Here is a 22,828-nt window from a genome sequence, read left to right on the forward strand (position 1 = left end):
GCCCTGCGGGAGCTGGGCAGAGCCGCCCGGCGCCGGCAGGGGCGCTCCCCGCGCCGTGGCTCAGCCACCCGTCCTGCCACACCAGGTCAGGCGCTGCAGGAAAAGGCAAGCTGAGAGAGCCTGGCAATACGCCTGTTAGGCAGTGAAGCATCTGGAACAATTCTGAGGATGGAGAAAGCCTCATCGGTAGGAGACTCACCCGTCTCAGAGCGTTTATAGAAGAAACGAGACAGCTGTTGTTCTTACCAAATACAATGAAAGGAGGCTAAATCCTCTGAAGGAGAAAGGCAAATGGGTCAGGAGGTGTGTGGGGATTGCTGGTAGCATGGGATAACTTCACTCAACGACAGTCTTAAATGACTTTTAAAAAAATTTAAAAATTTACTCAGTGGCATTAAAAGCCTTTTGTTTCAAGAAGTAACCGACCATTAGTAGTTTATAAAGGTGATTGTTCCACGGTAGCTATAACTACTTGATGTGTAAGTTCCTAATCCAGTTTCCTTTATTAAATGAAGCAGAAGAGAAGGTATAAAATTAGCAGCATCTGCCAGCTTTCCTCTATGCATGTATGTTGTGTCACAGATCCTTGTTGGTGATTTATTAGATTTATTAGATATGTTGAACCCTACCATCTCATTCCATAAGCTTCTTTTGTTTTCATTTCCTCACCATTAATTATAAATAATTATCTCAGTGAACAAATATTACAAAGTTCTTATCACTTGGATGTAGCTCACTCATCCCTTAAAGCAAGTACTAGGTCCAGAGCAATGTTATACCATAATAATAATAATCCTGATGATAATCCTGATGATCCATGTGATAATCCTGATTTCTGATTTGCAGAACTGAGCCTGGTAGTTGTGTTCAGTTTGGTGTATCTTCAGCAAAAAATTGATACAGTTAGCCCTCTGATTCAAAGTGCTATCCCAAGTAGTTTTTAATTGGGCTGGAGACTGGAATTTAGTATTGCTCTTCTTTTTGGCAGATGCAGGGATAAGTAATACTTAGACTAAAAACATTATGGTGGTAAGTATCTATGCCACTCTCCTACTCTTCTAAAAGGAAATAAGAATTAGGCACATTCCTTCTGTTTGACCACAAGTTCCTCTGGGACCCTCATGTGCATTTTTCCACTTCAGAAGCCTACACAGCAAATCACACAGGTCCTTAAAATATGCTTCCCTGCTGCTGTCTGTTCCAAGACAGTATTGTCAGCTGTTTGATGACTGTCTTGATTGCAGGTGTCTGTACTGCTTTTAGTCAGGGACTGGCTTGCCTCCATTACAGTAGGGATTTTTGAAGGAGGGTGGAGCCAAGGACAAGAGTAAAAGATAAAATGCAGATAAATAAAAGACTACCACAGCATCTTGTGATTCTTTGTAGTGTCCTTTGCTCTGGGAATCCTGTGCAAGAGTATCATGGAATGCAAGAATTCCAGGGACTGTATGACTGAAAAACACAAGTGGATATAGTTGCTTGGCAATGTGGCAATATGACCTGTGACATAGTGTGGCTCTTTCTTGTTTTTGTAGGTGTTATGGCTCTTTTAGCACAGGGTTTTTAATAATGAACATACAAGTGCTAAAAACGAAAATAATCACTTATTAGATAAAAATTGTATGTGGCTCACCTAGATTTTTATCATTTACAGGAAAAAATAATTTTAATTTCTCCAGTGTGGCTGAGAAAATGTTTTTTCAGCATGTTCCTACCTATTCTAGCTAGAGATTGAATTCACAGTAATGATTTGTGTCTTTTTTCTGAAAGGTTACACTGGACTGGCAGAAGCAATTGAAAACTGGGACTTCAGCAAACTGGAAAAACTGGAGCTGCACAGGCAGCTGCTGAAGCGGATAGAAGCCACAATGCTAGAAATTGATCCTGTAGAAATCATGCCATACATAAACATATGCCTGATAGACAGGGAGTGTGATGAGATCATGCAGGTATGGTAAAATCCTGGCATTTGCCTAGTTTTGCTTCAGAGAAGTGCTGGCTGCCTCACTTGTGGGATGAATCAGTGCCTGTGTGACAGGTGGCTGGGTGAGGACGATGGCTGGCCACCGGTCTGCCATAATTTCATAACTTTTTCTTTTCCTATTCTGAAATGCAAAGCCTCAGAGGTTTATGGCAGAGAGAGTTTATTAGAGAGACTTTGCCAGACAGAAATTGACAGAATAGCTCTGTGATGTTTCACACCGTTTACAAATATTCAAACAAATAGCCTACCTATTGTTATAGCCCAGCTAAGTTTAGTGTGTAACTACACTGCCAGAATTGAAGCTGTAGTGGGTAAATGCCTGAAGTTTATTGTAAAACTTTGATTCATTGAGAAGGAAGGGCAGTTTTCAACTGAACATCAAACATAACAAATTCACCCACCACTCAGCACAGAGCAGTGGGTTTGATTGCTCAGACTACAGCGGTTTCTTTTGCGGTGTGTGCAGATCAGTGAATACAGAAGCAAGGCAGCCGGGATAACGAAACTCATTGAATGCCTCTGTCGCTCGGATAAGGAAAACTGGCCCAAAAGTCTTCAGCTGGCATTGGATAATACAGGATATTACAATGCAAGTGAACTGTGGAATATAAGAGAAGGTAAAATGTGAATTGATTTTATGATGCTCTTTTCCCATTTTTGTACCAGACAGTAATTTATTTTCTTTTTCAGGAGAATCAGACTTATTTAAAAAGATACCATCGGACTATTCTGTGATCAAAAAAGAAAAGCCTTTTAAAATTTATTTTAAATGTCTTTTATATAAAATGAAATACAAATACTGTCCTACAAGCCGGCAGAAATTAGTTTTTAACTGACAAATGTTTTTTTTTTATTTTTCCTGACAAATGGTTAGGCATGGCACCTTTTTTTTGGTAAAGAGAATCAGGCAGAACAGCGGATAGAAGCCACAATGCTAGAAATTGATCCTGTAGAAATCATGCCATACATAAACATATGCCTGATAGACAGGGAGTGTGATGAGATCATGCAGGTATGGTAAAATCCTGGCATTTGCCTAGTTTTGCTTCAGAGAAGTGCTGGCTGCCTCACTTGTGGGATGAATCAGTGCCTGTGTGACAGGTGGCTGGGTGAGGACGATGGCTGGCCACCGGTCTGCCATAATTTCATAACTTTTTCTTTTCCTATTCTGAAATGCAAAGCCTCAGAGGTTTATGGCAGAGAGAGTTTATTAGAGAGACTTTGCCAGACAGAAATTGACAGAATAGCTCTGTGATGTTTCACACCGTTTACAAATATTCAAACAAATAGCCTACCTATTGTTATAGCCCAGCTAAGTTTAGTGTGTAACTACACTGCCAGAATTGAAGCTGTAGTGGGTAAATGCCTGAAGTTTATTGTAAAACTTTGATTCATTGAGAAGGAAGGGCAGTTTTCAACTGAACATCAAACATAACAAATTCACCCACCACTCAGCACAGAGCAGTGGGTTTGATTGCTCAGACTACAGCGGTTTCTTTTGCGGTGTGTGCAGATCAGTGAATACAGAAGCAAGGCAGCCGGGATAACGAAACTCATTGAATGCCTCTGTCGCTCGGATAAGGAAAACTGGCCCAAAAGTCTTCAGCTGGCATTGGATAATACAGGATATTACAATGCAAGTGAACTGTGGAATATAAGAGAAGGTAAAATGTGAATTGATTTTATGATGCTCTTTTCCCATTTTTGTACCAGACAGTAATTTATTTTCTTTTTCAGGAGAATCAGACTTATTTAAAAAGATACCATCGGACTATTCTGTGATCAAAAAAGAAAAGCCTTTTAAAATTTATTTTAAATGTCTTTTATATAAAATGAAATACAAATACTGTCCTACAAGCCGGCAGAAATTAGTTTTTAACTGACAAATGTTTTTTTTTTATTTTTCCTGACAAATGGTTAGGCATGGCACCTTTTTTTTGGTAAAGAGAATCAGGCAGAACAGGCTTTGAAAGCATAAAAATAGCCAAATAGTTATCTTCTTTCTTCTCTTATTAATTCAACATTTGTCATCTTTTTGGCTGCTTGAGTTGTGATAGATCCAATATTTTCTGATAAAATATGATTAGTAATGTGATAGTCTAGAGAGTCATACACTTCTATGATCTCCAGAGCAGATCACATATCTTTTTCTATGAGAAATCGATAAGCAGCCCTTCCGGAGTTATTATGTTCATATTTTGTAAAAGTGCAAAATTGTCTCTCTTAAATTTTGCTTTTGTCATTGAAATTATTTTGTCATTATCAAATTTTGTCACTGAATTTACCTTTCCCTCCTTGAAAAATACTTGTATAAGTAACCTGCAGCATAGAAGAATTTAGAGACGAATACATTATTTTGTTACTAAAAAAGTGATTTTAGATAAAGTGGATAAAGTGTATATCTTCATATCTACATTTGCCATCTCCCTAGGTGCTTGTTTGAATTGCTTTTTCAGTTAGCAGAATGGATAAGCTATATTTAAGTGGCTTCTTCAACTGTATTTCTTATTTTGAAATTTTTTTATTACTGCAGTCAAAGGTTGTAATTTCTTATCTGGATAACTAATTACTATATATGCATAAAGTTGTATACATAATTAATAAATTTATTAAAATATGGGTTAAATAATACATGAGATTAATACCTATATGTATATAGAAATTATTTTGTGCAGCTGTTGGCAATACATATTATATATTCACAATTGTATTTTTGAAGTTAAAGTTATCACTGTCTTTTGGGGCAGCTTCCTCTAATATCCAACTCAGCGAAGCCAAAGTCAGCCTACTGAGGAAATATTGTCCATATTGCAAACATTTTACTGTTGGCAGTTAAGAAGAGTTGGTACCAGAAATCAATTGCAGATATTGTGTGCTTTCTGGAGCTGGATTGATGTGCAGATGTGTTCTTTCTCCCACTCCAAAAGCAGTGCTTTGTGATCATATGTTCTGTTTGCAAAGAAACTCTTCATGCAGGGCCCTGGGATGGTTCTTTGAGAAAGTATTGATTATAACACCAAAGAAATTTTATCTTTGGATCATTGTGTAATATAAAGAATATGTTCTTACAATTTCTAGGTCCTTTCAGAAGGTGAGGAGTCAGGGAGACCAGAATCTTGAATTTACAAAGCTTCTTTGAATTCCTAAGAGTTTTTCATGCTTGTGGTAATGTCCATGCTACACAGTGATTTCTTGTCACTAAACACAGGGGATAAACTTTGCTCCCAATATGTTGTCTCTTTTGTTTTTTGGAAGTTGCATGCATTGCACATGGTTATTCTGAACCCAAGATTCTCACTGCAGTCCATCTTCCTTGAAAAGGAGCCTGTGTGCAGCATCATTTTGTGTAGTCTTTTTCTTCCAGCAACCAACTCCTTCACCTTGTTGTCACAGCAAATACATTTTAAAATCATAAGGATCAATAACATGCCTTTTTTCCCATTTATACAGATAACGGCAAAGACATTGATGGTGAAATGACAGATGCCTCTGAGAATTACTTTGAAACCATGATGACATTTTCTGAAGAAGCAGAATGTGATAATCTGAGCAAAAATCTCTCTTCAGTTTCAGGTAAGTCTTAAGAACTTAAGAGTTTGTGGTTGGTATTTTCCATTTCCTTAGATTCCCAAAGGACACAGACATAGTGTACCACAATGGAAGGTACTGAGGAATTAGTGCAAATCTCTGACTTCATTTCGATGTCTGCTGTTTTAATGTTTAAAGGATCTCATGCTGGGCGTTGCAAATATTAGGGCTTGCCCCTCATTTATTACATGTCTAGTAAAAAGTTGTTCTGTTAGTGCATTATCAAAAAAGGTCCCAGACACCAGCCTGTTGTTTATGCACCTCTTCCCTGACATAATTAATTCACACATGACCTGATATTAACCAGTTTAGAGAACTGAATGTGACTGCAAAGGATCTGTGCGGTGACTGTCATGGCAAATTTTGCTCCACCAGTTATTTCTAGTTCCTGTTAAATAAGTCCAAACACTCTGACAAGATCACAGTTTAAGAGAGTAATAATTTCAAAAGTCTGTAGAACAGAAGGCTAAAATAAATCCTGTGCATGTATTTGAGGAAAAAATAATCCCTTGTGTTTTCATTCTGAGTTGAAAAAAGACCAGCTGAAGTGAACATTATCAGCCAAGACCTTAAATGATTTCATTTTATGAATCACAGTTGAGGGGTAACAAAAGTGTTCCATTAAGCTCACATAACATTCTTGTTTGGTGCATCTGTTCTGTTAAAAGGCTTGTCTGTCAGAGAATGCTCTGTGAAGACTGCAAGTACTCTTCTACCTTTATCATTTTAGATTGCAACTATATGGGGCACAACATATTTTTTGTATTTTTATTGCAACACTCTTCACAAAAACATTGTTTTATTCTAGAAAGCATCTCTGAGTCTTCATCTGTTTATGAACCAAAGAAGGCTCGGAGCTACCAGATTGAGCTTGCTCAGCCTGCTTTTAATGGGAAAAACACATTGATTTGTGCCCCCACAGGTAAGGACACAGACATTTCTTAGAAAAATTCTCTTGGTGCATATGCCTGTGAAGGACAGGGAATGATAAAGGTTGAATCAGACTTCAGCCATTTATTTCAAAGCTGTCTTCCTTGCAGTAGATCCAGATCTACCCTGCAGTTAATGACCATGGGCAGCACAGATGCTGGCAAGACGTCTATTGGCACGTCAGTGCTTGTATTCAGCACATTCAGCTTTCATTTCTATGTTCTGACTTCTGCTTTCTCACTCCTCAGAGTGGATTTTTCAGTTTAAGCCAGTCACTAATCTTTATATTTAAGAAATTTGTCTTGTAAGTTGAAGGAAAAATTGGATGAGTTAGCTTGAGGCTCCCCTCTCTTCTGTACTGCAATGCCTACAACATCCAGACAGGCTAATTCTCCCCTGAGCTCTGGAGGCAAGTGGGATAACAGAGGCAGGGACAGAGAAGAGCCCTGGCACAGCGAGCCTGAGGGCCAAAGGAAAATGAGTGGGAGAGGAGCGAGGCTGCCTGGGGAAGGATGGCAGCTGAAAGGGCCTGGTGTCTAGACATAGTGTGATTTGATGTGAGAGCACTGAGTGAAAAACAGACTCAGTGATTTCAAAGAATTAACATACAACTGAAAATGGATTTTAATCCCCAGTGACTGCTTAATGGCCTTTACAGACTGAGACTCTGAGAGAGAAAGGGGTGATTCCTGACCTGAGTAAATAACATGCTCATGTTCAAATCTGTTCCAAATGTGTTCAAGTCTGGAAGAGTAATGGCCCCATTGTCAGCTCCCCTTTGTTATGAGGCATTCAGATGAGACAAGCTGCTGCTTACAAATGCACCTTTTCATACTGGTCCTTTACCATTCATGTTTTTTGTTTGAAGGCACTGGAAAAACTTTTGTGGCACTTATGATTTGTGAACATCACTTACAAAATGTTCCCTCAGGACGAAAGGCAAAAGTTGTCTTCCTTGCAACCAAAGTGCCAGTGTATGAGCAACAGAAAAACGTATTCAGGCAGCATTTTGAAAGAAGTGGGTAAGTATCATTCTCCCTGGTGGCTTCCTCCACAGAAAATAAACTGCCCAATAGGCCAGCTGTGGCTAGGGCAAGATGTAATGTGTTTACTGGTGAACAAGAGTGTTTGACAATAACATCAGGATGATGAGTATCTGCAAGAATGGCATTGCCATGGCAGACTTTGTTTGGAGAGTATGAAATCTGGTTCTGGAGAGTTTAAGCACTCGTTGTTGCACATCTATGGAAATGGTGAAAGTATTTCTGTACTGAAAGAGTGAGGTATATTTTCTCTTGAGACTCCTATCACACCTGCTTCCAAAGCTGAGGCAGTTCCTGGCAGTAGCAGTGGGATTCCTCTTGCCATTCTCAGTCTCTCTCTTTTCTAAATGGAAGGACCCAAACTTCTTTGTTTTTGCAACCTCTAGTCAGATAACGTTAGTCCACCTCTCAGACGGGACTGCAAATTGGTTAGAGGGGCATTAACAACCTATATCTTCGGATTTTGAGGGAACTGGTTACTCAACATCCACCTAGGTACCCTTGTAGCTATGGGAAAAGGAGGCTGCTGGGCAAAAGCAGTCTCATGATGCCAGACATGTACAGAAAAGGGATGTTACGTGTGAACTGACAAATGTAGCTTAAATGTACAAGTTAATCAGTCCTCAAATATTATATATTTTTGTTAATGGTAGTTGAAAATCCAGTTATTTACCCTCAGCTCTTTTTTTTTGTTCTCAGCTTCTGTGGTCAAACTGCTACCTCCAACTCTTTGACATTTGAAACTTACAAACTGCCTTTCAAGCATGCTGAAAAGCCCAATTTTCTAGCTTTCCATGACCTGCAAGATATCCTTTTTCTTACCCTGTTTCTTGCATCTTCTTTCCAGATACTCTGTTCAAGGAATTTGTGGTGAAACAGTTGCAAATATCTCTGTAGAAAATGTTATACAGGACAGTGACATCATTGTGCTAACGCCCCAGATTCTTGTGAATAGCATGGAGAAAGGTATCCTTAGCTCCCTCTCCATCTTCACTCTGATGATATTTGATGAGTGCCACAACACTACAGGTAACCACCCTTACAATGTGTTGATGACCAGATACCTGGATCAAAAATTTGACTCCTCTGCAAACCAGCTGCCTCAGGTAAGGCCCAGCCCATCAGTGGTGGAAACATTAGAGGAAAGTGTTTTGCAATGCAGTCAGCAAGGTCTTGCCTTTTGTGCTGATCCAGTTCAAACTCCCTGTTCAAATTTAGCAACAGCTGCAAATGGAAATGGTAGCATCTGGAGCATTTTTTCATTCTTGGACACTTCCAGGCTTTTTTCCCATGTTACATCTTCCCTGCAGCTGCCAAGGGAGACTGATCAAGCATAGCAAAGATTGGAGTACTTGAGAGCAAATGGAAGAGCTGAAATGGGAAGAAAGCATGTAATTTAGTGATCTCCTTGTTTCCTCTCTGTTGCCGTTTTCTGCCCAATAAAATGGTGCCACTGCCTCTGCTGGCATGAGGTTTTCATCCAGCTGAGAAGACATCTCTGAATGAATCAAAGGATGTGTCTGGGTGTGGGTTTGCTCTCCCTTTGTATGACAAGCACTGACAGATACATCTCGTTACGGATTTAAGTGGCTGGATAGTTTCTTTTAAGTTTGAATCCTCTAAGTTTGAGTGCCTTGGAGTATGCACGAGTACATAGAGGATTTGGTTCTTAAGTATTTGTGCCTGCTTCTTGTGTACTTCTCGGGCCTGTTTTGTTTCCTTGTTTTTGAAGATGGTGGCAATTTGGTGACTGGTAACAATGTCTCCTGATTTTATTCCATTTATAACAAAGGAGCAACCACTGCTATTCATGTGTGTGCTTAGATTGTAGGTTTAACTGCTTCTGTTGGAGTTGGTAATGCCAAGAGCACTGATGAAACTGTAGAGCACATCTGTACCCTCTGCTCCTACCTTGACATACAGGCCATATCCACTGTCAGAGAGAACAAAGAAGATCTGCAGAGGTTTGGAAACAAGCCAGAAGCGCGTAAGCAGACTTTCTTTTTATTTTCCTGTAAGTTGCAAAGCACCATGATTATGGCAGCTACTAAATTGCCCTTTATTTAGATTAAGATAAAAGCTTAAAACTAAGCTGGAGCTTTTTTTCCTGCTAGCTTGGAAGAAGTTTAGGCTTGCAATCTCTTGTCCTGCAGTAAGGCAGTGCCCACTTGGGCATATTTTCTCTTTGCTGTTGATGCACCATCTCTAGTTTTTATTCAGGTCTGCCAGTGAGGACTGGGGGCTGCTTATTTCTGTGCACCTGGAGTGCTCATTAACAGTAAACTTGATTGTGATTGCATGGAGCACCATGTGTAGCATTCCTCTAGACAAGAATTTGTTCTGTGCTTCCCAAGGGAATGTTTTACTTACTCAGTACACTGACTTATATTTCTCTTCTCTAGATATCAGATGGGTTAAAATGCGAGCTCAGAATCACTTTGCAGACATTATCTCTGGTCTGATGTCTGAGACAGAAGTGTTGATGAGGAAGATTTACTCAGTGGGTAAGATACTGTAATATGCCTGTATTGCAGTTCAGTATTTGATTAAATCAGTGTGAATCCTTATAGCTGCTAGAACAGACACTATTTTTTCACTTCCTTTCGCCTTACTTTTTAGTTGCATTTAACCAATATTTCCTAAATAAGAGATTACAGATAAAAGAATCAATGTTTTCCTGTTATATCTGATTAGTTTGACAATCATAAACATTTTTACTTGAATTTCAGTCTGTCACGTGCAACTAAAAACAGTGTAGTTTTGACACTGTCAGATCCTTCTGAGTTTAAAGAATCTGAAACAAAAGGGCTTGCATTCAAAATGCAGCAGGCTGGATTTCATTGATGAGTAATACCTGTGTGTTCTTATTTAAAGATTTCTCAAAATCTTTTACACCCAATCTGTCTCTGTTAGGAAAATAAGAAATGTCACAGTGGTATTACTCTGGATGTTGTAATTTTTCCCTTACAGCAAAAGTTAATTTTCACACTTGCTGCTCTGACACTTCTTGTGTTTTCTCTGGTCTCCAAGTTGCGCTTGGAGTTTATTCCTAGGGTTGCCCTGGCCACTTTTTCTGGCGGCCATTCTGTCCTCTTTATGCTTCTGGGTACTCCTATTTCCACTTTTTACCAGGTCTCCATTGTTTTCCTTTGAAAAGCCTTTGAGGTAATGTTTCAGAGTAGGATCTGGGCAACATAAACATCACTGGAAAGAGGATATGGCTGCCCAAGAAAGGAAACAATTGTCAATAGGGTTCCAGCTCCAGGAGCTACTCTGGTGGGAAGGTTTACAGAGAGGAGATGCATGATTGTGAAAAGAAAATGGGTCTCATGATTATGAGATTAATTCTATAACCCTTCAGAAATAAATTGATCTTTTCTGCTCTTGCAGAGTTCCTAAGTGGTGTCCAGTAAGTGGCCTAAATAAAAAAATTGGAGAGCAGAAGGGGGTATAGAGCAGAGACCCCCTTGCATGAATGGATATGCTCAGGATCAGCCTTGGTCTCTCCAGCTCTAGATTAAAGGATGTTGTCTGTGTTTAGACTGTTTTTTGCACACTGACTGCAGTGCCTTAAACCTGTTCACCTCAGTTCTAGATTTACCCCTGCCCTCCACTTCACCAATATTTGAGAGCGAATTATATTCTGGGGCAGGAAGGAGAATTAAAACACCCACACAACCAAAAAAATCCCCAACAAAACAACCCAAACCCAAGAAGCCTGATCAAAGAACAAAGAGATTTACAAAATGCGTGTTACATTAAACAAACACTTCTGAAGCTTATTTTGCATCACAGTTCCTCTTGCATGAATGGCAGTGGCTTCCCTTCTGTGGACCCTGTGGTTACTGTAGCCCAGAAACACTCAGGCAGAGTGTGTATGCAGTGAAGAGGTACCACCTAGTTCTGCCTCTGGACAATATGCTTCTGGACTATTTCAGGAATGAATAAAAACTGTTGAGTAGGTGGTAATTCAAGGAGCATGCAGTTTTTTTGAATACCATAGGCTTCTCACAGGATAAATGAGCTCCAGTTTTATTACTAAGTCCCTGCAGATGTGTGTGTACGCTCATCCTCAGTTGAATTGTACTGGGTTAATTTTAGGCTAATGTCTGGGTATACATTGAAACACAGGGAGTGAAGAAGACAGAGTCAGACTCTTCACAGGTGGTTCCCAGAGGTGGGGCACAAGCAGCAATGGGCACAATCAATGGGCCCACACAGAAATTTAAACAACAGGAAGAACTTTTTTGCTATAACGTGGTCAAACACTGGAACAGTTTGCCCAAAGAAGTTGTAGACCCTCTGTCCTTGGAAGTACTCAAAGCCCATTTGAACTGAGTGACCTGCTCTAGGTGATCTGCTTTGAGCAGAGGGTTGAACTAAAGACATCCACAGGTGCCTTCCAGCCTCGCTAGTTCTGTGATTGTATCATAAAACTGTTCCTTTGCATAGGCTTTTTAGAGCCAATATTAGTGAGAAATGTGTTATCCTCTAGCTAATGTTTTTTATTTGTTAATCAAGAGGAACAATTTTTTTTTCTCTCCTTTAATAGATTCCATCTCCCAAATCAACAAGAATTGCTTTGGAACACAGAGATATGAACAGTGGATAGTTTATACTCAGAAGAGATGCAGACTATTGCAACTGGAAGATAAGGAGAAGGAGAGCAGTATTTGTAGAGACCTTTTCATTTGTACTGAACACTTGCGGGTAAGTGTGTATCGTCTTTCCTTCCATACAGAGGTAGAGTCATTCTGTTCCTTCTGTTAAAGGTATGTTCACCTAGAAGTAGATTCTGAGCCAATTGTCCTATTTAGATTCGTAGAATATACGCAGAGTTGGAAGGGACCCCCAAGGATCATTGAGTCTAGCTCCTGTCCCCACAGAGGATATGCTCACCATGAGCCCAAGAGCATTGTCCAAGCACTTCTTGAACTCTGTCAGGCTGGGGTTGTGACTACTTCTCTGGGGAGCCTGTTCCAGTGCCCAACCACCCTCTGGGTGAAATCCTGATATCCAACCTAAACCTCCCTGACTCAGCTTCAGGCTGTTTCCGTGAGTCCTGTCACTGGTCATGACAGTGAAGAGATCTGTACTTGCCTCTCCACTAAGTGAGGATATTGAAGACTGCAGCAAGCTGGCACAGGCTAAAGCATAAGGCATGTAAGAGCTGTCTCTGTGATACTCACCAGGGACAGATTAGTGCAGAGGAGACACTGCAGTGTTTGTGTTGTCATGGAAATGGAAGAACACCTCAAGTTTGCAACACTTAACCTAGCTAAATAAAATTTGTGTTCATCCCACCCCGTGGAAAATGAGGCCTAAATGCTTGTGTCTCTTTCCAAGCAGAAATTCAATGATGCTCTCATTATCAGTGAAGATGCCCGCATCGAAGATGCTTTAGCCTACCTAAATGAATTTTTCACAAATGTAAAAAATGGACCATTTACAGAGTTAGAGAAGCAGCTGACGGAGAAATTTCAAGGTATTTCCCACACTACCTGTGACAGTTGTAGGGGAGACGAGAGCTTATGGTAGTCCAGATGGACCAGGATGGTCCAGATGTTTTCTTCAGAGTAGGTGCAGTTGTTTTTCCAGAAACTGCACTTTCCAGAAGATGTGGCGACTGCATGGGTGCGAGTGCAGTGTTAGGGCAGGTGGCAGGGGGGGACTGAATTTCTGGGACTGTAAGCTTCTGGTGCAGAAGCAGATAAAATAGTAATAATTGTAGCTGGATGTTATAGTAAACTCTTACATGCCTGTCTTGGAGATAAGGTGACAGTGCCCTTATGGCTGTGCCCCACAAGTAGGGGGATGCTCTACAATCAGGCAGGCTGGTAACATTAGATAAGCCAACATACACCTCTCGATGCACTGCCTAGCCTCCTGGCCAGTCCCAGTCTTCCGGGGAGAAGCAGGTGGCTCTTGTACTTTTCTTATTGAAAGTCAGAGCTTGTCACTGTTCTCTGACCTGATTTAGTTAGCAGTGGGCTATATTCCAGCCTGTGGTCTGGTGTGTTGCAGTGTTGACTGCAATTTTAAATCACTGGTCTGTCTCCCCGTGAGTTTCAGTTGTTTTGTTAGAAGAAATAGCACAAGAGCTGAGTTTGTTTTGTTGCTGTCTTTTGACACACAGTATATCACAAAAATTCTCATGTCAGTTTGCTACAAAATGTGAGATATTCATAATTTGGTTTTTTCTGGGGATTTTGTTGCATTTAACCAACAGATTTCCCTGCTTGCATCTGAAAAAACAGAATAGAAAATAAAAAAAGAAGCTAAAGAGAATGTGTGTGCTGTCTGAAAGTAGGTTTTTGTGGGAATTCAGCTTTCTGCATTAAAAAGGTAAATTTTTCAAGAAACCTTTTGTTTTTTTCTTTTAGAGAAAGAACAAGAGCTGACTGCCCTTTCAAAAGATGAGTCAAATGAGAATCCAAAGTTGGAAGAGCTTGCTTGCATCCTGGATGAAGCATACCACTATAACCCAGAGACTCGCACTATTCTCTTTGCCAAGACAAGAGCCTTAGTAGCTGTATGACATTTGTTTTTAAAACTCCTAAAATGGGAAGTGGAAAAATAAAATGAGTCATCATATTACCCTTCCCATTTTGATCTGAAATAGAAAAATGTGCATGTATTCGATCCCTCTAATTTATTTTAGTCTGTCTACCTAAGCCCTGATGCTCTGAGGCAGGATGAGTGAGGTTTTTTTCCTTTTTGAAAATTACATTACAGCTAGGGGTCTTTCATGATGTCTAACTACATGTTGTAGTTGATCATTAAGCCATCAGATTTTGATTTTAAGCCTAAAGTGAGTTACAATAATATGTGTTTTAAGAGTTTTGGCTTTAAGGTAGTGGTGTTATGAATCAGCAGCTCTACTCCATTACTGACTGCACATTTCTCAAAGGGTTCCTATAGACCTAAAGAAGGTCTGTGCCCTAGCACCTGTTTTTGATCAAGACAAAGAAAAACTTTGTGCAGCAGTTGTTCTCAGGACTCTTTTTATCAGTGGTCTATTTCATACTTGCCTATGATCAAGAATCTAGGCTGGGTGATGTTTTTTTTCCCCTTACAATACCTTGCTCCCAGAAAAGGTTCATGCTTGTCATTAATGTGCTGCTAATCATTAGCACGAGTAGATTAAAACATTTACTGGAAATACCAGCTCTGTCTACTGTAAACAGATTTATCAGCTGAATGACCCAGCCCCCCTTTCTATCCTTTTCATTCAGACATGCTGGATGAATTGCAGACCAGAAAAAAATTAAAAGCAGGCTAAAGTCCAAAATAACAACACCAGGCATCTGGTGGCAGCTTTCCATTTTAGATTTAAAAGCCTACAGTTGCTTGGCTGAATTTTGTTCTTCAGAAAAAGCGGTTTGAATGTGCTACTGTCACTGTGTAGTGGAAGCCCAGTTTGTAAATAGCAACTACTTTCCTTTGATGCTAGAGGTGTAGAATTCAGTGACCTGTTATTTTATAAGAGAAAAATGAAAAATTTTAGCAGTGAAAGGCTGCTTGCTCTCTAGCCAGCCTTTAAGTTTCTACCTATCACAAACTAGCATTTCATCTGCACAGGGAATCTTAACTCCCTGATTTGTTCTCCAGGCTTTGAAGAAGTGGATAGAAGGAAACCCTCTTCTTAGCCACATAAAGCCAGATGTGTTGATGGGTAAAGGAAGAAGAGATCAGAAAACAGGTATGCAGATTTGCACTAAGATATGCTAAACCACTGGTAGCTATGCTGCTAAAACTGTTCTGCTTGTCATGTGTTCATCTTCTGTGCCCTTACAACAGAGGAAGGTCATGCAGGTTTGCACTTGCATTCTTCCATATTGGGAAGACCTTGAATAGATCCTAAGGAGATGCTTGCATTTTCTGTCCAGAACCTTTGGTTAAAGCAGCAGTAGCACTGTGAAGAATACTTTTCTGCATGATTCTTCTGTTGGTTCAAAAGCAGTTTAGAAACTTCACTATCATATTTTCTTGTGATTAATTCTGATATTATCTCTGTTACTTTTATAGATCCCTTTCTTATTTTGTGTTTGATGGCAGAAAGACATTTTAAGATAGAATAGAAGCTACGGATGAAATGAATTACCTATGGCTTAAGTTCAGAGTTGGGTTGGGTTTTAACTAACTAAGCTGCATGGGTGTCTCCAATAAAGATCATCTGGGTGTTGTGTCTAAAATGGTGTTTCCCAGGTTGATAATTCCTGTGACACATCAATAGGATTCCCTGGTCAGCAAGTATGATATACACCCAGCTGCATATTAAACTTGAAGTAGTTTTCCAGATCAAAAGGATGTACTAATTTCTAATCACTCAAGTAAAAGCAAATGTGGTATCTTGCTCAAGGAGCTCTTCAGTGGTTTTTTGCTGACACAGTTTCTTGGTACTGTAGGTATGACCTTGCCAATGCAGAAGGGTGTACTGGATGCATTCAGAAATGACAAAGACATCAGACTGCTAATTGCTACATCTGTTGCTGACGAAGGCATTGATATTACTGAGTGCAACCTTGTGGTGCTCTATGAATACTTCGGAAATGTCACCAAAATGATCCAAGTCAGAGGTATGGAATTTCAGAGCTATTACTGTAGAAACCTGTTTTGGCCTAGAAATGGACATGAAATGCTACTAAATGGCATCTTGGAAATAATGTAGGAATACGTGCATGCCTTGCTGTTGTTTCTCTGTGCTTTAGAGCAAAGTCAAGTGAATGATGTGACATGATAAATTTGTTCACAGAGCCAAGTCCTTGATGCTCTCTGACTGACAACAGGTAAATAGCCATGCTGCACAAGGTTATTGAACTGTTGAGGACGGATACCTGAAGTTGACAATTACATATAAGCAGAACTATGGCTAGAAGAACTGTTGTCAGAAACATTACAAATCATTCTGTAACAATTTACAAAGGACTGCTGCAATGGAATTTCTTGTATTGCCTTGACTTCTGGTATGAGATCCCGAAGTTTGCCTGTGTCACAGCTTTAATAAACAGGCAGGCAGTAGGCATAGTCAGGTAGAAGAGAAGGTGCTTGCTGTTGTTGTCTGTGCTCTTGTCAGCACAATATTTCCAATTCCTTAGGTTTTTGTGATATATGGGGATTTGGGATCTTTTTAGACACCAATTAGCAGGGCTGAAAACTAGTTAAGAAAGACTGAGATTAAGTTTTCGCCTTTACATTTTTTTTACACGACAAGAAGACAGCAAGATGCTACACAAAAATTTTATTTTAAAGCATGCCTGAACTCAGCACAGGGAGGCCACAGAAGCAGGCAATATAGTACTGGCTAGGGTATATCCATGAGGATACCTGGAAGGGGGCATCTTGTTCTGGTTTGGTTTTGAAGAATGCTCTTCAGAATTGTCTGAATCTGAACATTGCAAACAAAAGCAGCCATACAGACGCTGCTTAATAGTCTCATGGCAGAGCAGTCACTTTTGCACGTTGTTAAGAGTAACTAAAGAGAGTAAATGTGTTGCTATGTAGGTCGTGGAAGGGCAAGAGACAGCAAGTGCATCCTTGTGACAAGCAAAACAGAAGTGGTTGAGAATGAAAAACGAAACCGTTACAAGGAAGAAATGATGAATGCAGCTATTGAAAAGCTACAGAACTGGGATGAAACAACATTTGTGAGAAAGGTTTGTGATTTGTGCAGTTTTCGTACTCAAATTTTAAAGGCATAATCTGTATCAACCTTCACCTGCTAGGGCTCTATGTAGGGCCAAGTGATAACCCAAGGGAAATGTTCATTGTACTTGATTTCTGACAAAGGCTAGGTCAGCAGAGAAGGGATACTGTGTACTGCCATTTTGAATACCAACTGTACAGTAACTGCAAAAAACTTAAAAGTAAGAGGTAGAATTTATGACCTGTTGCTTATGGAAAGAGGACTCATGGGTAAGAGTTTGAGGCCATCTTGGGCACAGTATACAAAGATATTGTGATGTTTTGCAGCTGAAAATCAGGAGGGCCAAATCCTAACTGGATATTCATATGGAGCATCACCAAGGGCTAAGGAGAAATCCCCATTCTTTATTGGATATGTCACACAGGGACAAAGATGGAGAGAAAAGACTGAGGCTCTTAATGCCTTGTTTGCCTCTGTAAGACTGGTTGTTTTCAGGATATCCAGCCCCCTGAGCTGGACGACAGAGATAGGGAGCAGGATGAAGGCCCCATAATCCAAAAGGAAGTGGTTAGTGACTTGCTACACCACTGCGACACACACAGTTTTATGGGGCAGACAGGATCCACCCAAAGGTAGTGAGAGAGCTGGTGGAAGAGCTCATCAATCCACTTTCCAGCACTTTTCAGTCCTGGATAATCAGGGAGATCCTAGGTGACTGAAGGTTGGTCAGTGTGACCACTCATCTACAAGAAGGACCAGGAGGATCCAGGGAACTCCAGTCCCATCAGCCTGACCTCGGTGCCAGGAAACATTAGGGAGCAGATCACCTTAAGTGTATTACCCATCACGTACAGGACAACCAGGGATCAGGCCCACCTGGGAAGGGCTCATGAAAGGCAGGTCCTGCCTGAGCAGCTTGATTTTCTTCTGGGACAGTGTGGCCTGCTTAGTGGATGTGGGGAAGGCTGTGTTTGGTGTCTTTCTGAACTTCGGTAAGGACCTTGACACCATTTCCCACAGCATTCTCCTCGAGAAACTGGCTGTTCATGGCTTGGATGGGTGCAGTCTTTGCTGGCTAAAAAAATGGCTGGGCCCAGAGAGTGGGAGTGATTGGAGTTAAATACAGCGGGTGGCTGGTGTCAGTGATGTTCCCCAGGGCTCAGGGAAGCCTGGAATAAGCCACTGTCAGAATACTACTAACTCACTATGATTTGTGAGTCCAAGGGGGTATGGGAGAGCTAACTAACAGAGCTCTCCCATACCCCCTTGGACTCACAGATCATCCTGTGTTTCCAGACAAGCTTTCAGAGATTGAGCTGTGCAACAAAGGGTGACCGAGGCCCCCTGGTCTTAGGACATTTCTTCTCCTACCTCCAAGGCTTGGTGCAGTTGCTCCTACTTCTTCTTGGAGGATTCAATTTCTGCATTTGGTTCTCGGCTACAGGCTGTGTGTGGTTCCTTCTTTCTCTGCCTGCAGTTTCTGCAGTCTTTGTAGCTTTCTTTCCAAACCATGAGATTCCCAGAGCAGCAGCATTAATTGTGCTGTAGGGTCTCACATGACTTAAGAGTTCACATTGACATACCGGCCTTAAGACCAGAGGGGCTGTTGGGGGCTAGAGGGAAGGAAGGAGCAAACAGCATAAATTGCTGTTCATCACATAGTCTCATTCTAGCCCTGCATTCTAAAGTGACAAATGTACCCTGTTCTGTCTTGCTATGAGTTGACAGAAGTGTTTCATTTTGTGTGCTTTAAGTAATAGGTTCCTAGATGTTACATGCCCAAAGTCACATTTAGGCTGACAGTGGGACTTCATTTCATAACGATCTTGATTTTTACTTATTTATTGCAGATACGTAGCCTGCAAATGAAGGAAAAGATGCTACGAGATTCCAGGAAGAACAAAACAAAACAAGAAATAGTAGAAGGGAAAAAAAATCTTTTGTGTGGAAAATGCAAGGCATATGTGTGCAGTACAGATGATATCAGAATTATAAAGGTATGTTTCTGTACAGGAACCTATATCCATGATCACCAGGGAAGTCAGCATTATTGAACTAACTGCATTGTTTATCTGTGTAGAAGTGGGTTATTTTGTGCAAACTGGAGGAGAATAGAAATTCTCAGTAAATCAGTAAACCACAGGAACAGCTGAGACTACTTCTAGTAGTATGATGCGATATGATATGATATGATATGATGTAATATGATATGATGTAATATGACATTATCCAAGGTGTGCAAATATGGGATGCGGTAGGAATCAGTTCAGTTTTCCTGAAGCCCTTGTGATGAATTTTGTTGAAAAGCCCCTGATCTTCAACTACATAACCTTCTAGAGTTACTGCTGGATATTTACTTTCCTGATTAGCATCAGATGGAAGTCTCTCTGCTGTTGAGATATTTCTCCCACAATTTCTGTTGACTGAAAATTATCCACACAAAGTACTGGGATCAGCTTACAAACTCCTTGTCTTATGGGTCAAGTTTGAGTTTTGAAAAGCAATGTAAATCATGGTTTCACAAGAAAAGCCCTACAGTTCTTCAGTATTATTTTGTTTTCCATTCTGTAGGCGCAGTTCACGTTGCTTCTATGTATATCCTAGGGACATTATGATTGTACTCTTTCTGAACATGAATCCTTTCTTTGTAGACAAAAGGCGATAATCTTTACACACAGAAATTGGTGATCATGGAAGAGAGGCTTTTCTGAGCCCTTTGAGCCTTTATAGTTCTGCTTTTTTGTTCTTTTGAAGCTGCTTCTATTTGTGCTTCTCTGAAAAGTGCAGATGCAATGTGATGAGGGGCTGCAGGCCACAGCTGAGCATTACCATGGCTGCCTTCAGGCCCTTGCCAAACTTTAGTTTGTTTTTACCAGCTGCTTTTGGAATGTAGAGGGTGCTCACTATAGCTGAGCTATTCTCAACTCTGCAAGGAGTTCGGAATAGCTCAGCTTTGTGAAAACTTGGTTACATTTCTTTGACAAAAAACAAGGGCTATCTAAAGCACCTTTGGCTTTTACTCTATTTTGTGCTCCTGGCTTATCACTTATACCTGTGCAAAAAGAGCCAAGAGTTCAGAAAACTCTTCAGTAAGTGGTTTTGCTTAGTACTCTGAAAATAACACCTCAGTTTTTTAAATAGTCCCTACAAACTGCATTTTTTGAGGATCTGTCATTTTCAGATCTAAGCTCAGACTGTAAATATCCTTTCAAATAAGGCTGTTAATTTCTGTAATATTTTGTTATATATATTATAAACAATAACTGTAACTCCTTCATCTTGTTAGGGTTATTTTTTTCTACCACTCTGAAGTAATTGCGTGACCCCTCATGGGAAACAGGAGTCTCTCAGACTTGTCTATTGTCTGAATAGACAAACTCTCTTAGTTTCAGGGACATGGCTCAAATACTGCAAACACAGTTTTTAAAATGCTTACTAAGTTCAAATATGTGTAAGCTGATAACTGGGGATACACAGTAATTTTTTTTTGTTTTGATAAGCCCAGGTCTGGGTCCTTCTAGTACCTGGTATTCCATGAATGGGGAAAAAAAAGAGCAATGAGCCAAAGAGGCTGGAAGGTGAGCCTCCTGGATGACAGCAAGTGCCTTAACAGGGAGAATATGTATTTGAGAAGCAAAGGGGAATGACAAGAAAAAATGAGGAATGTTGTTTCTAATATTAAGTGTTTCTGGCATGTGTTTCAGGAATCTCATCACACTGTCTTAGGTGATGCATTCAAGGAGCGTTATACAACAAAGCCCCACAGGAAACCTTTTCAGTTTGATGGTTTTCAGAAAAAAAGCAAGATGCATTGCCGAAATACTGAGTGTCAGCATGACTGGGGGATCACAGTGAAGTACAAGATATTTGATAATCTACCAGTGATCAAAATCAGAAGCTTTGTACTAGAGGATGTTGAAACAGGGACACAAATGGATTTTCAGAAATGGAAAAGTATTAATTTGTCTTTGAAAGAGTTTGATGAAGAAACATCCAGCTGAACTCAACATTTTAATGGATATATTGTTCTAGGGCACTATGCTGAAACAGCAGCAATGATCAATTTTCTATAAAAATTTTCGTTCATTATGCTAGGTCCCTCACCCACATCTGGCTAGATTATAAAAGGCTGGTAAAGCCACTAAAACCAGTATTTGCTATATAATGAAATATTTCACCAGAAGTTTCACTAGAAGAACAAATAATTATGGCTATGAGTAACCTGGTCTGAAAAAAAATAAGATCAAGTTGAGTGACTAACACCCAACTTTAGGTAACAGGCTACACCTTCAAGAATTTAGATGAGAATCAGTACGTTCTTTGGTACTGTTAATGTGTAGTTGGATTGCACATCCTTGTGAACAACATGGCTTACTAGCACTTCAGGCAGTACTCTAGCTACTTTTGAAACTTTAAAAAAAGTTACTTTTAATATTTTAGATGTTGATATATAAAATTGAAAGAAAAATGTCCAGTAACTTTTCTGTAAGGAAGGTACTACATCTCTTAAATCTATCTTTAATAGGAAATGCTTCTTCAACAGTATGAAATGCAGTAGGGCAGAGCCCTCTTGGGGATTCATCCTTGTGATTAAAATGGTAGCACTTTTTTATATCACTGCACCTTGATCAAGTTGCTGTTGCTCAAATTGCAGAATGGGCACCCTCCTGTGCTGCTGAACTGAACAAGTCCTAACAGGGACAAAGTGCCCTGGATCATGGGAGGAGGTTCAGTTTTGATGGGGATTAGCACTTACCTGGATGCCCTGTTTCATGGATTGTCACCTAAAATCTCTCAAGACACTGGAAATACTGTAAGCCTCCTATCAGAGTTGATCTAGCATTCTTACAAAGTATAGGCATTAGTGTATTCAAATCTGTCCTCTTTACCCAGATCCCAGACTTCCCTGGGAAAAACAGAAATTCCTACAGAGTTATGAAATGTTGTACTTGAACACTTAAAAGCACCTGCTGATTCCACACATCTTCAATGAGCTTAGTATTCAGTATTTCTGGAACCAAAACCAAATGTATTTTAAGTTCACTTTGTGTATTTGACAATGTGGTAAGGTATGTATGTGCAAGAATTATGTTACAAAACACCAGAACTGATTAAAAAAAAACGAAAACCAAAACACCACCCCCCCACCCAAACCTAATTTAAGAGGTAAAAAAAATGAACCTAAATTTATGAGTTAAAAAATTAAATTAAACTGCCTAAATCCTACTCAGTGAGGCTTGTGGTGTTCTTGTAAAGTGTTGTGTGGCATTAAAAGCAAAAATCTTTGTAAGCACTGCTTCATGTTCCACCTCAATCCATGGCTTTTACTGTGAAAGCTCTATGCACTGTACAGGAAGGCTGAATCTCAGTCCTACAGTAACTTCCTCTGTACTTAGTTTTTACTTAAAAGGAAACACAGAACAATGAATTAAGATGATTTATGGTTTAGATAATGCCTCCCCTCCAAAAATACTAGGAACAAAATACTTTTGAAAAAGGCTGATTTAGCACTGTCAGATTAAAAGTACATGGAAAAATCACAGTTCTTAAGTATCAAGTTGCTCTGTGAAAGGACCATCTGCTTTGGGACTTTTGGCATTAAAAAAAAATCAGTCCAAAATTCCAGTTTATAGTAGT

At 40.0% G+C, this 22,828-nt stretch overlaps 1 protein-coding gene across 1 annotated transcript; it reads left to right on the forward strand.

Moving 5' to 3' along the window:
* The first annotated feature begins 1,774 nt into the window (after nt 1-1,774).
* On the forward strand, nt 1,775-22,412 carry DDX58 (DExD/H-box helicase 58). Its single transcript, XM_031060282.1, has 16 exons — nt 1,775-1,949; nt 2,451-2,601; nt 5,435-5,557; nt 6,381-6,494; nt 7,371-7,524; nt 8,393-8,651; nt 9,370-9,532; nt 9,948-10,049; nt 12,098-12,255; nt 12,895-13,030; nt 13,929-14,077; nt 15,157-15,247; nt 15,954-16,124; nt 17,050-17,201; nt 19,042-19,188; nt 20,896-22,412. Exons 1-16 carry the CDS (start codon nt 1,869-1,871, stop codon nt 21,190-21,192), a joined length of 2,448 nt encoding a protein of 815 aa, XP_030916142.1. The 5' UTR covers nt 1,775-1,868; the 3' UTR covers nt 21,193-22,412.
* Nucleotides 22,413-22,828: the final 416 nt, after the last annotated feature.

This window comes from Geospiza fortis, unplaced genomic scaffold, assembly GCF_000277835.1.
Source record: "Geospiza fortis unplaced genomic scaffold, GeoFor_1.0 scaffold240, whole genome shotgun sequence".
NCBI classification, from domain to species: Eukaryota; Metazoa; Chordata; class Aves; order Passeriformes; family Thraupidae; genus Geospiza; species Geospiza fortis.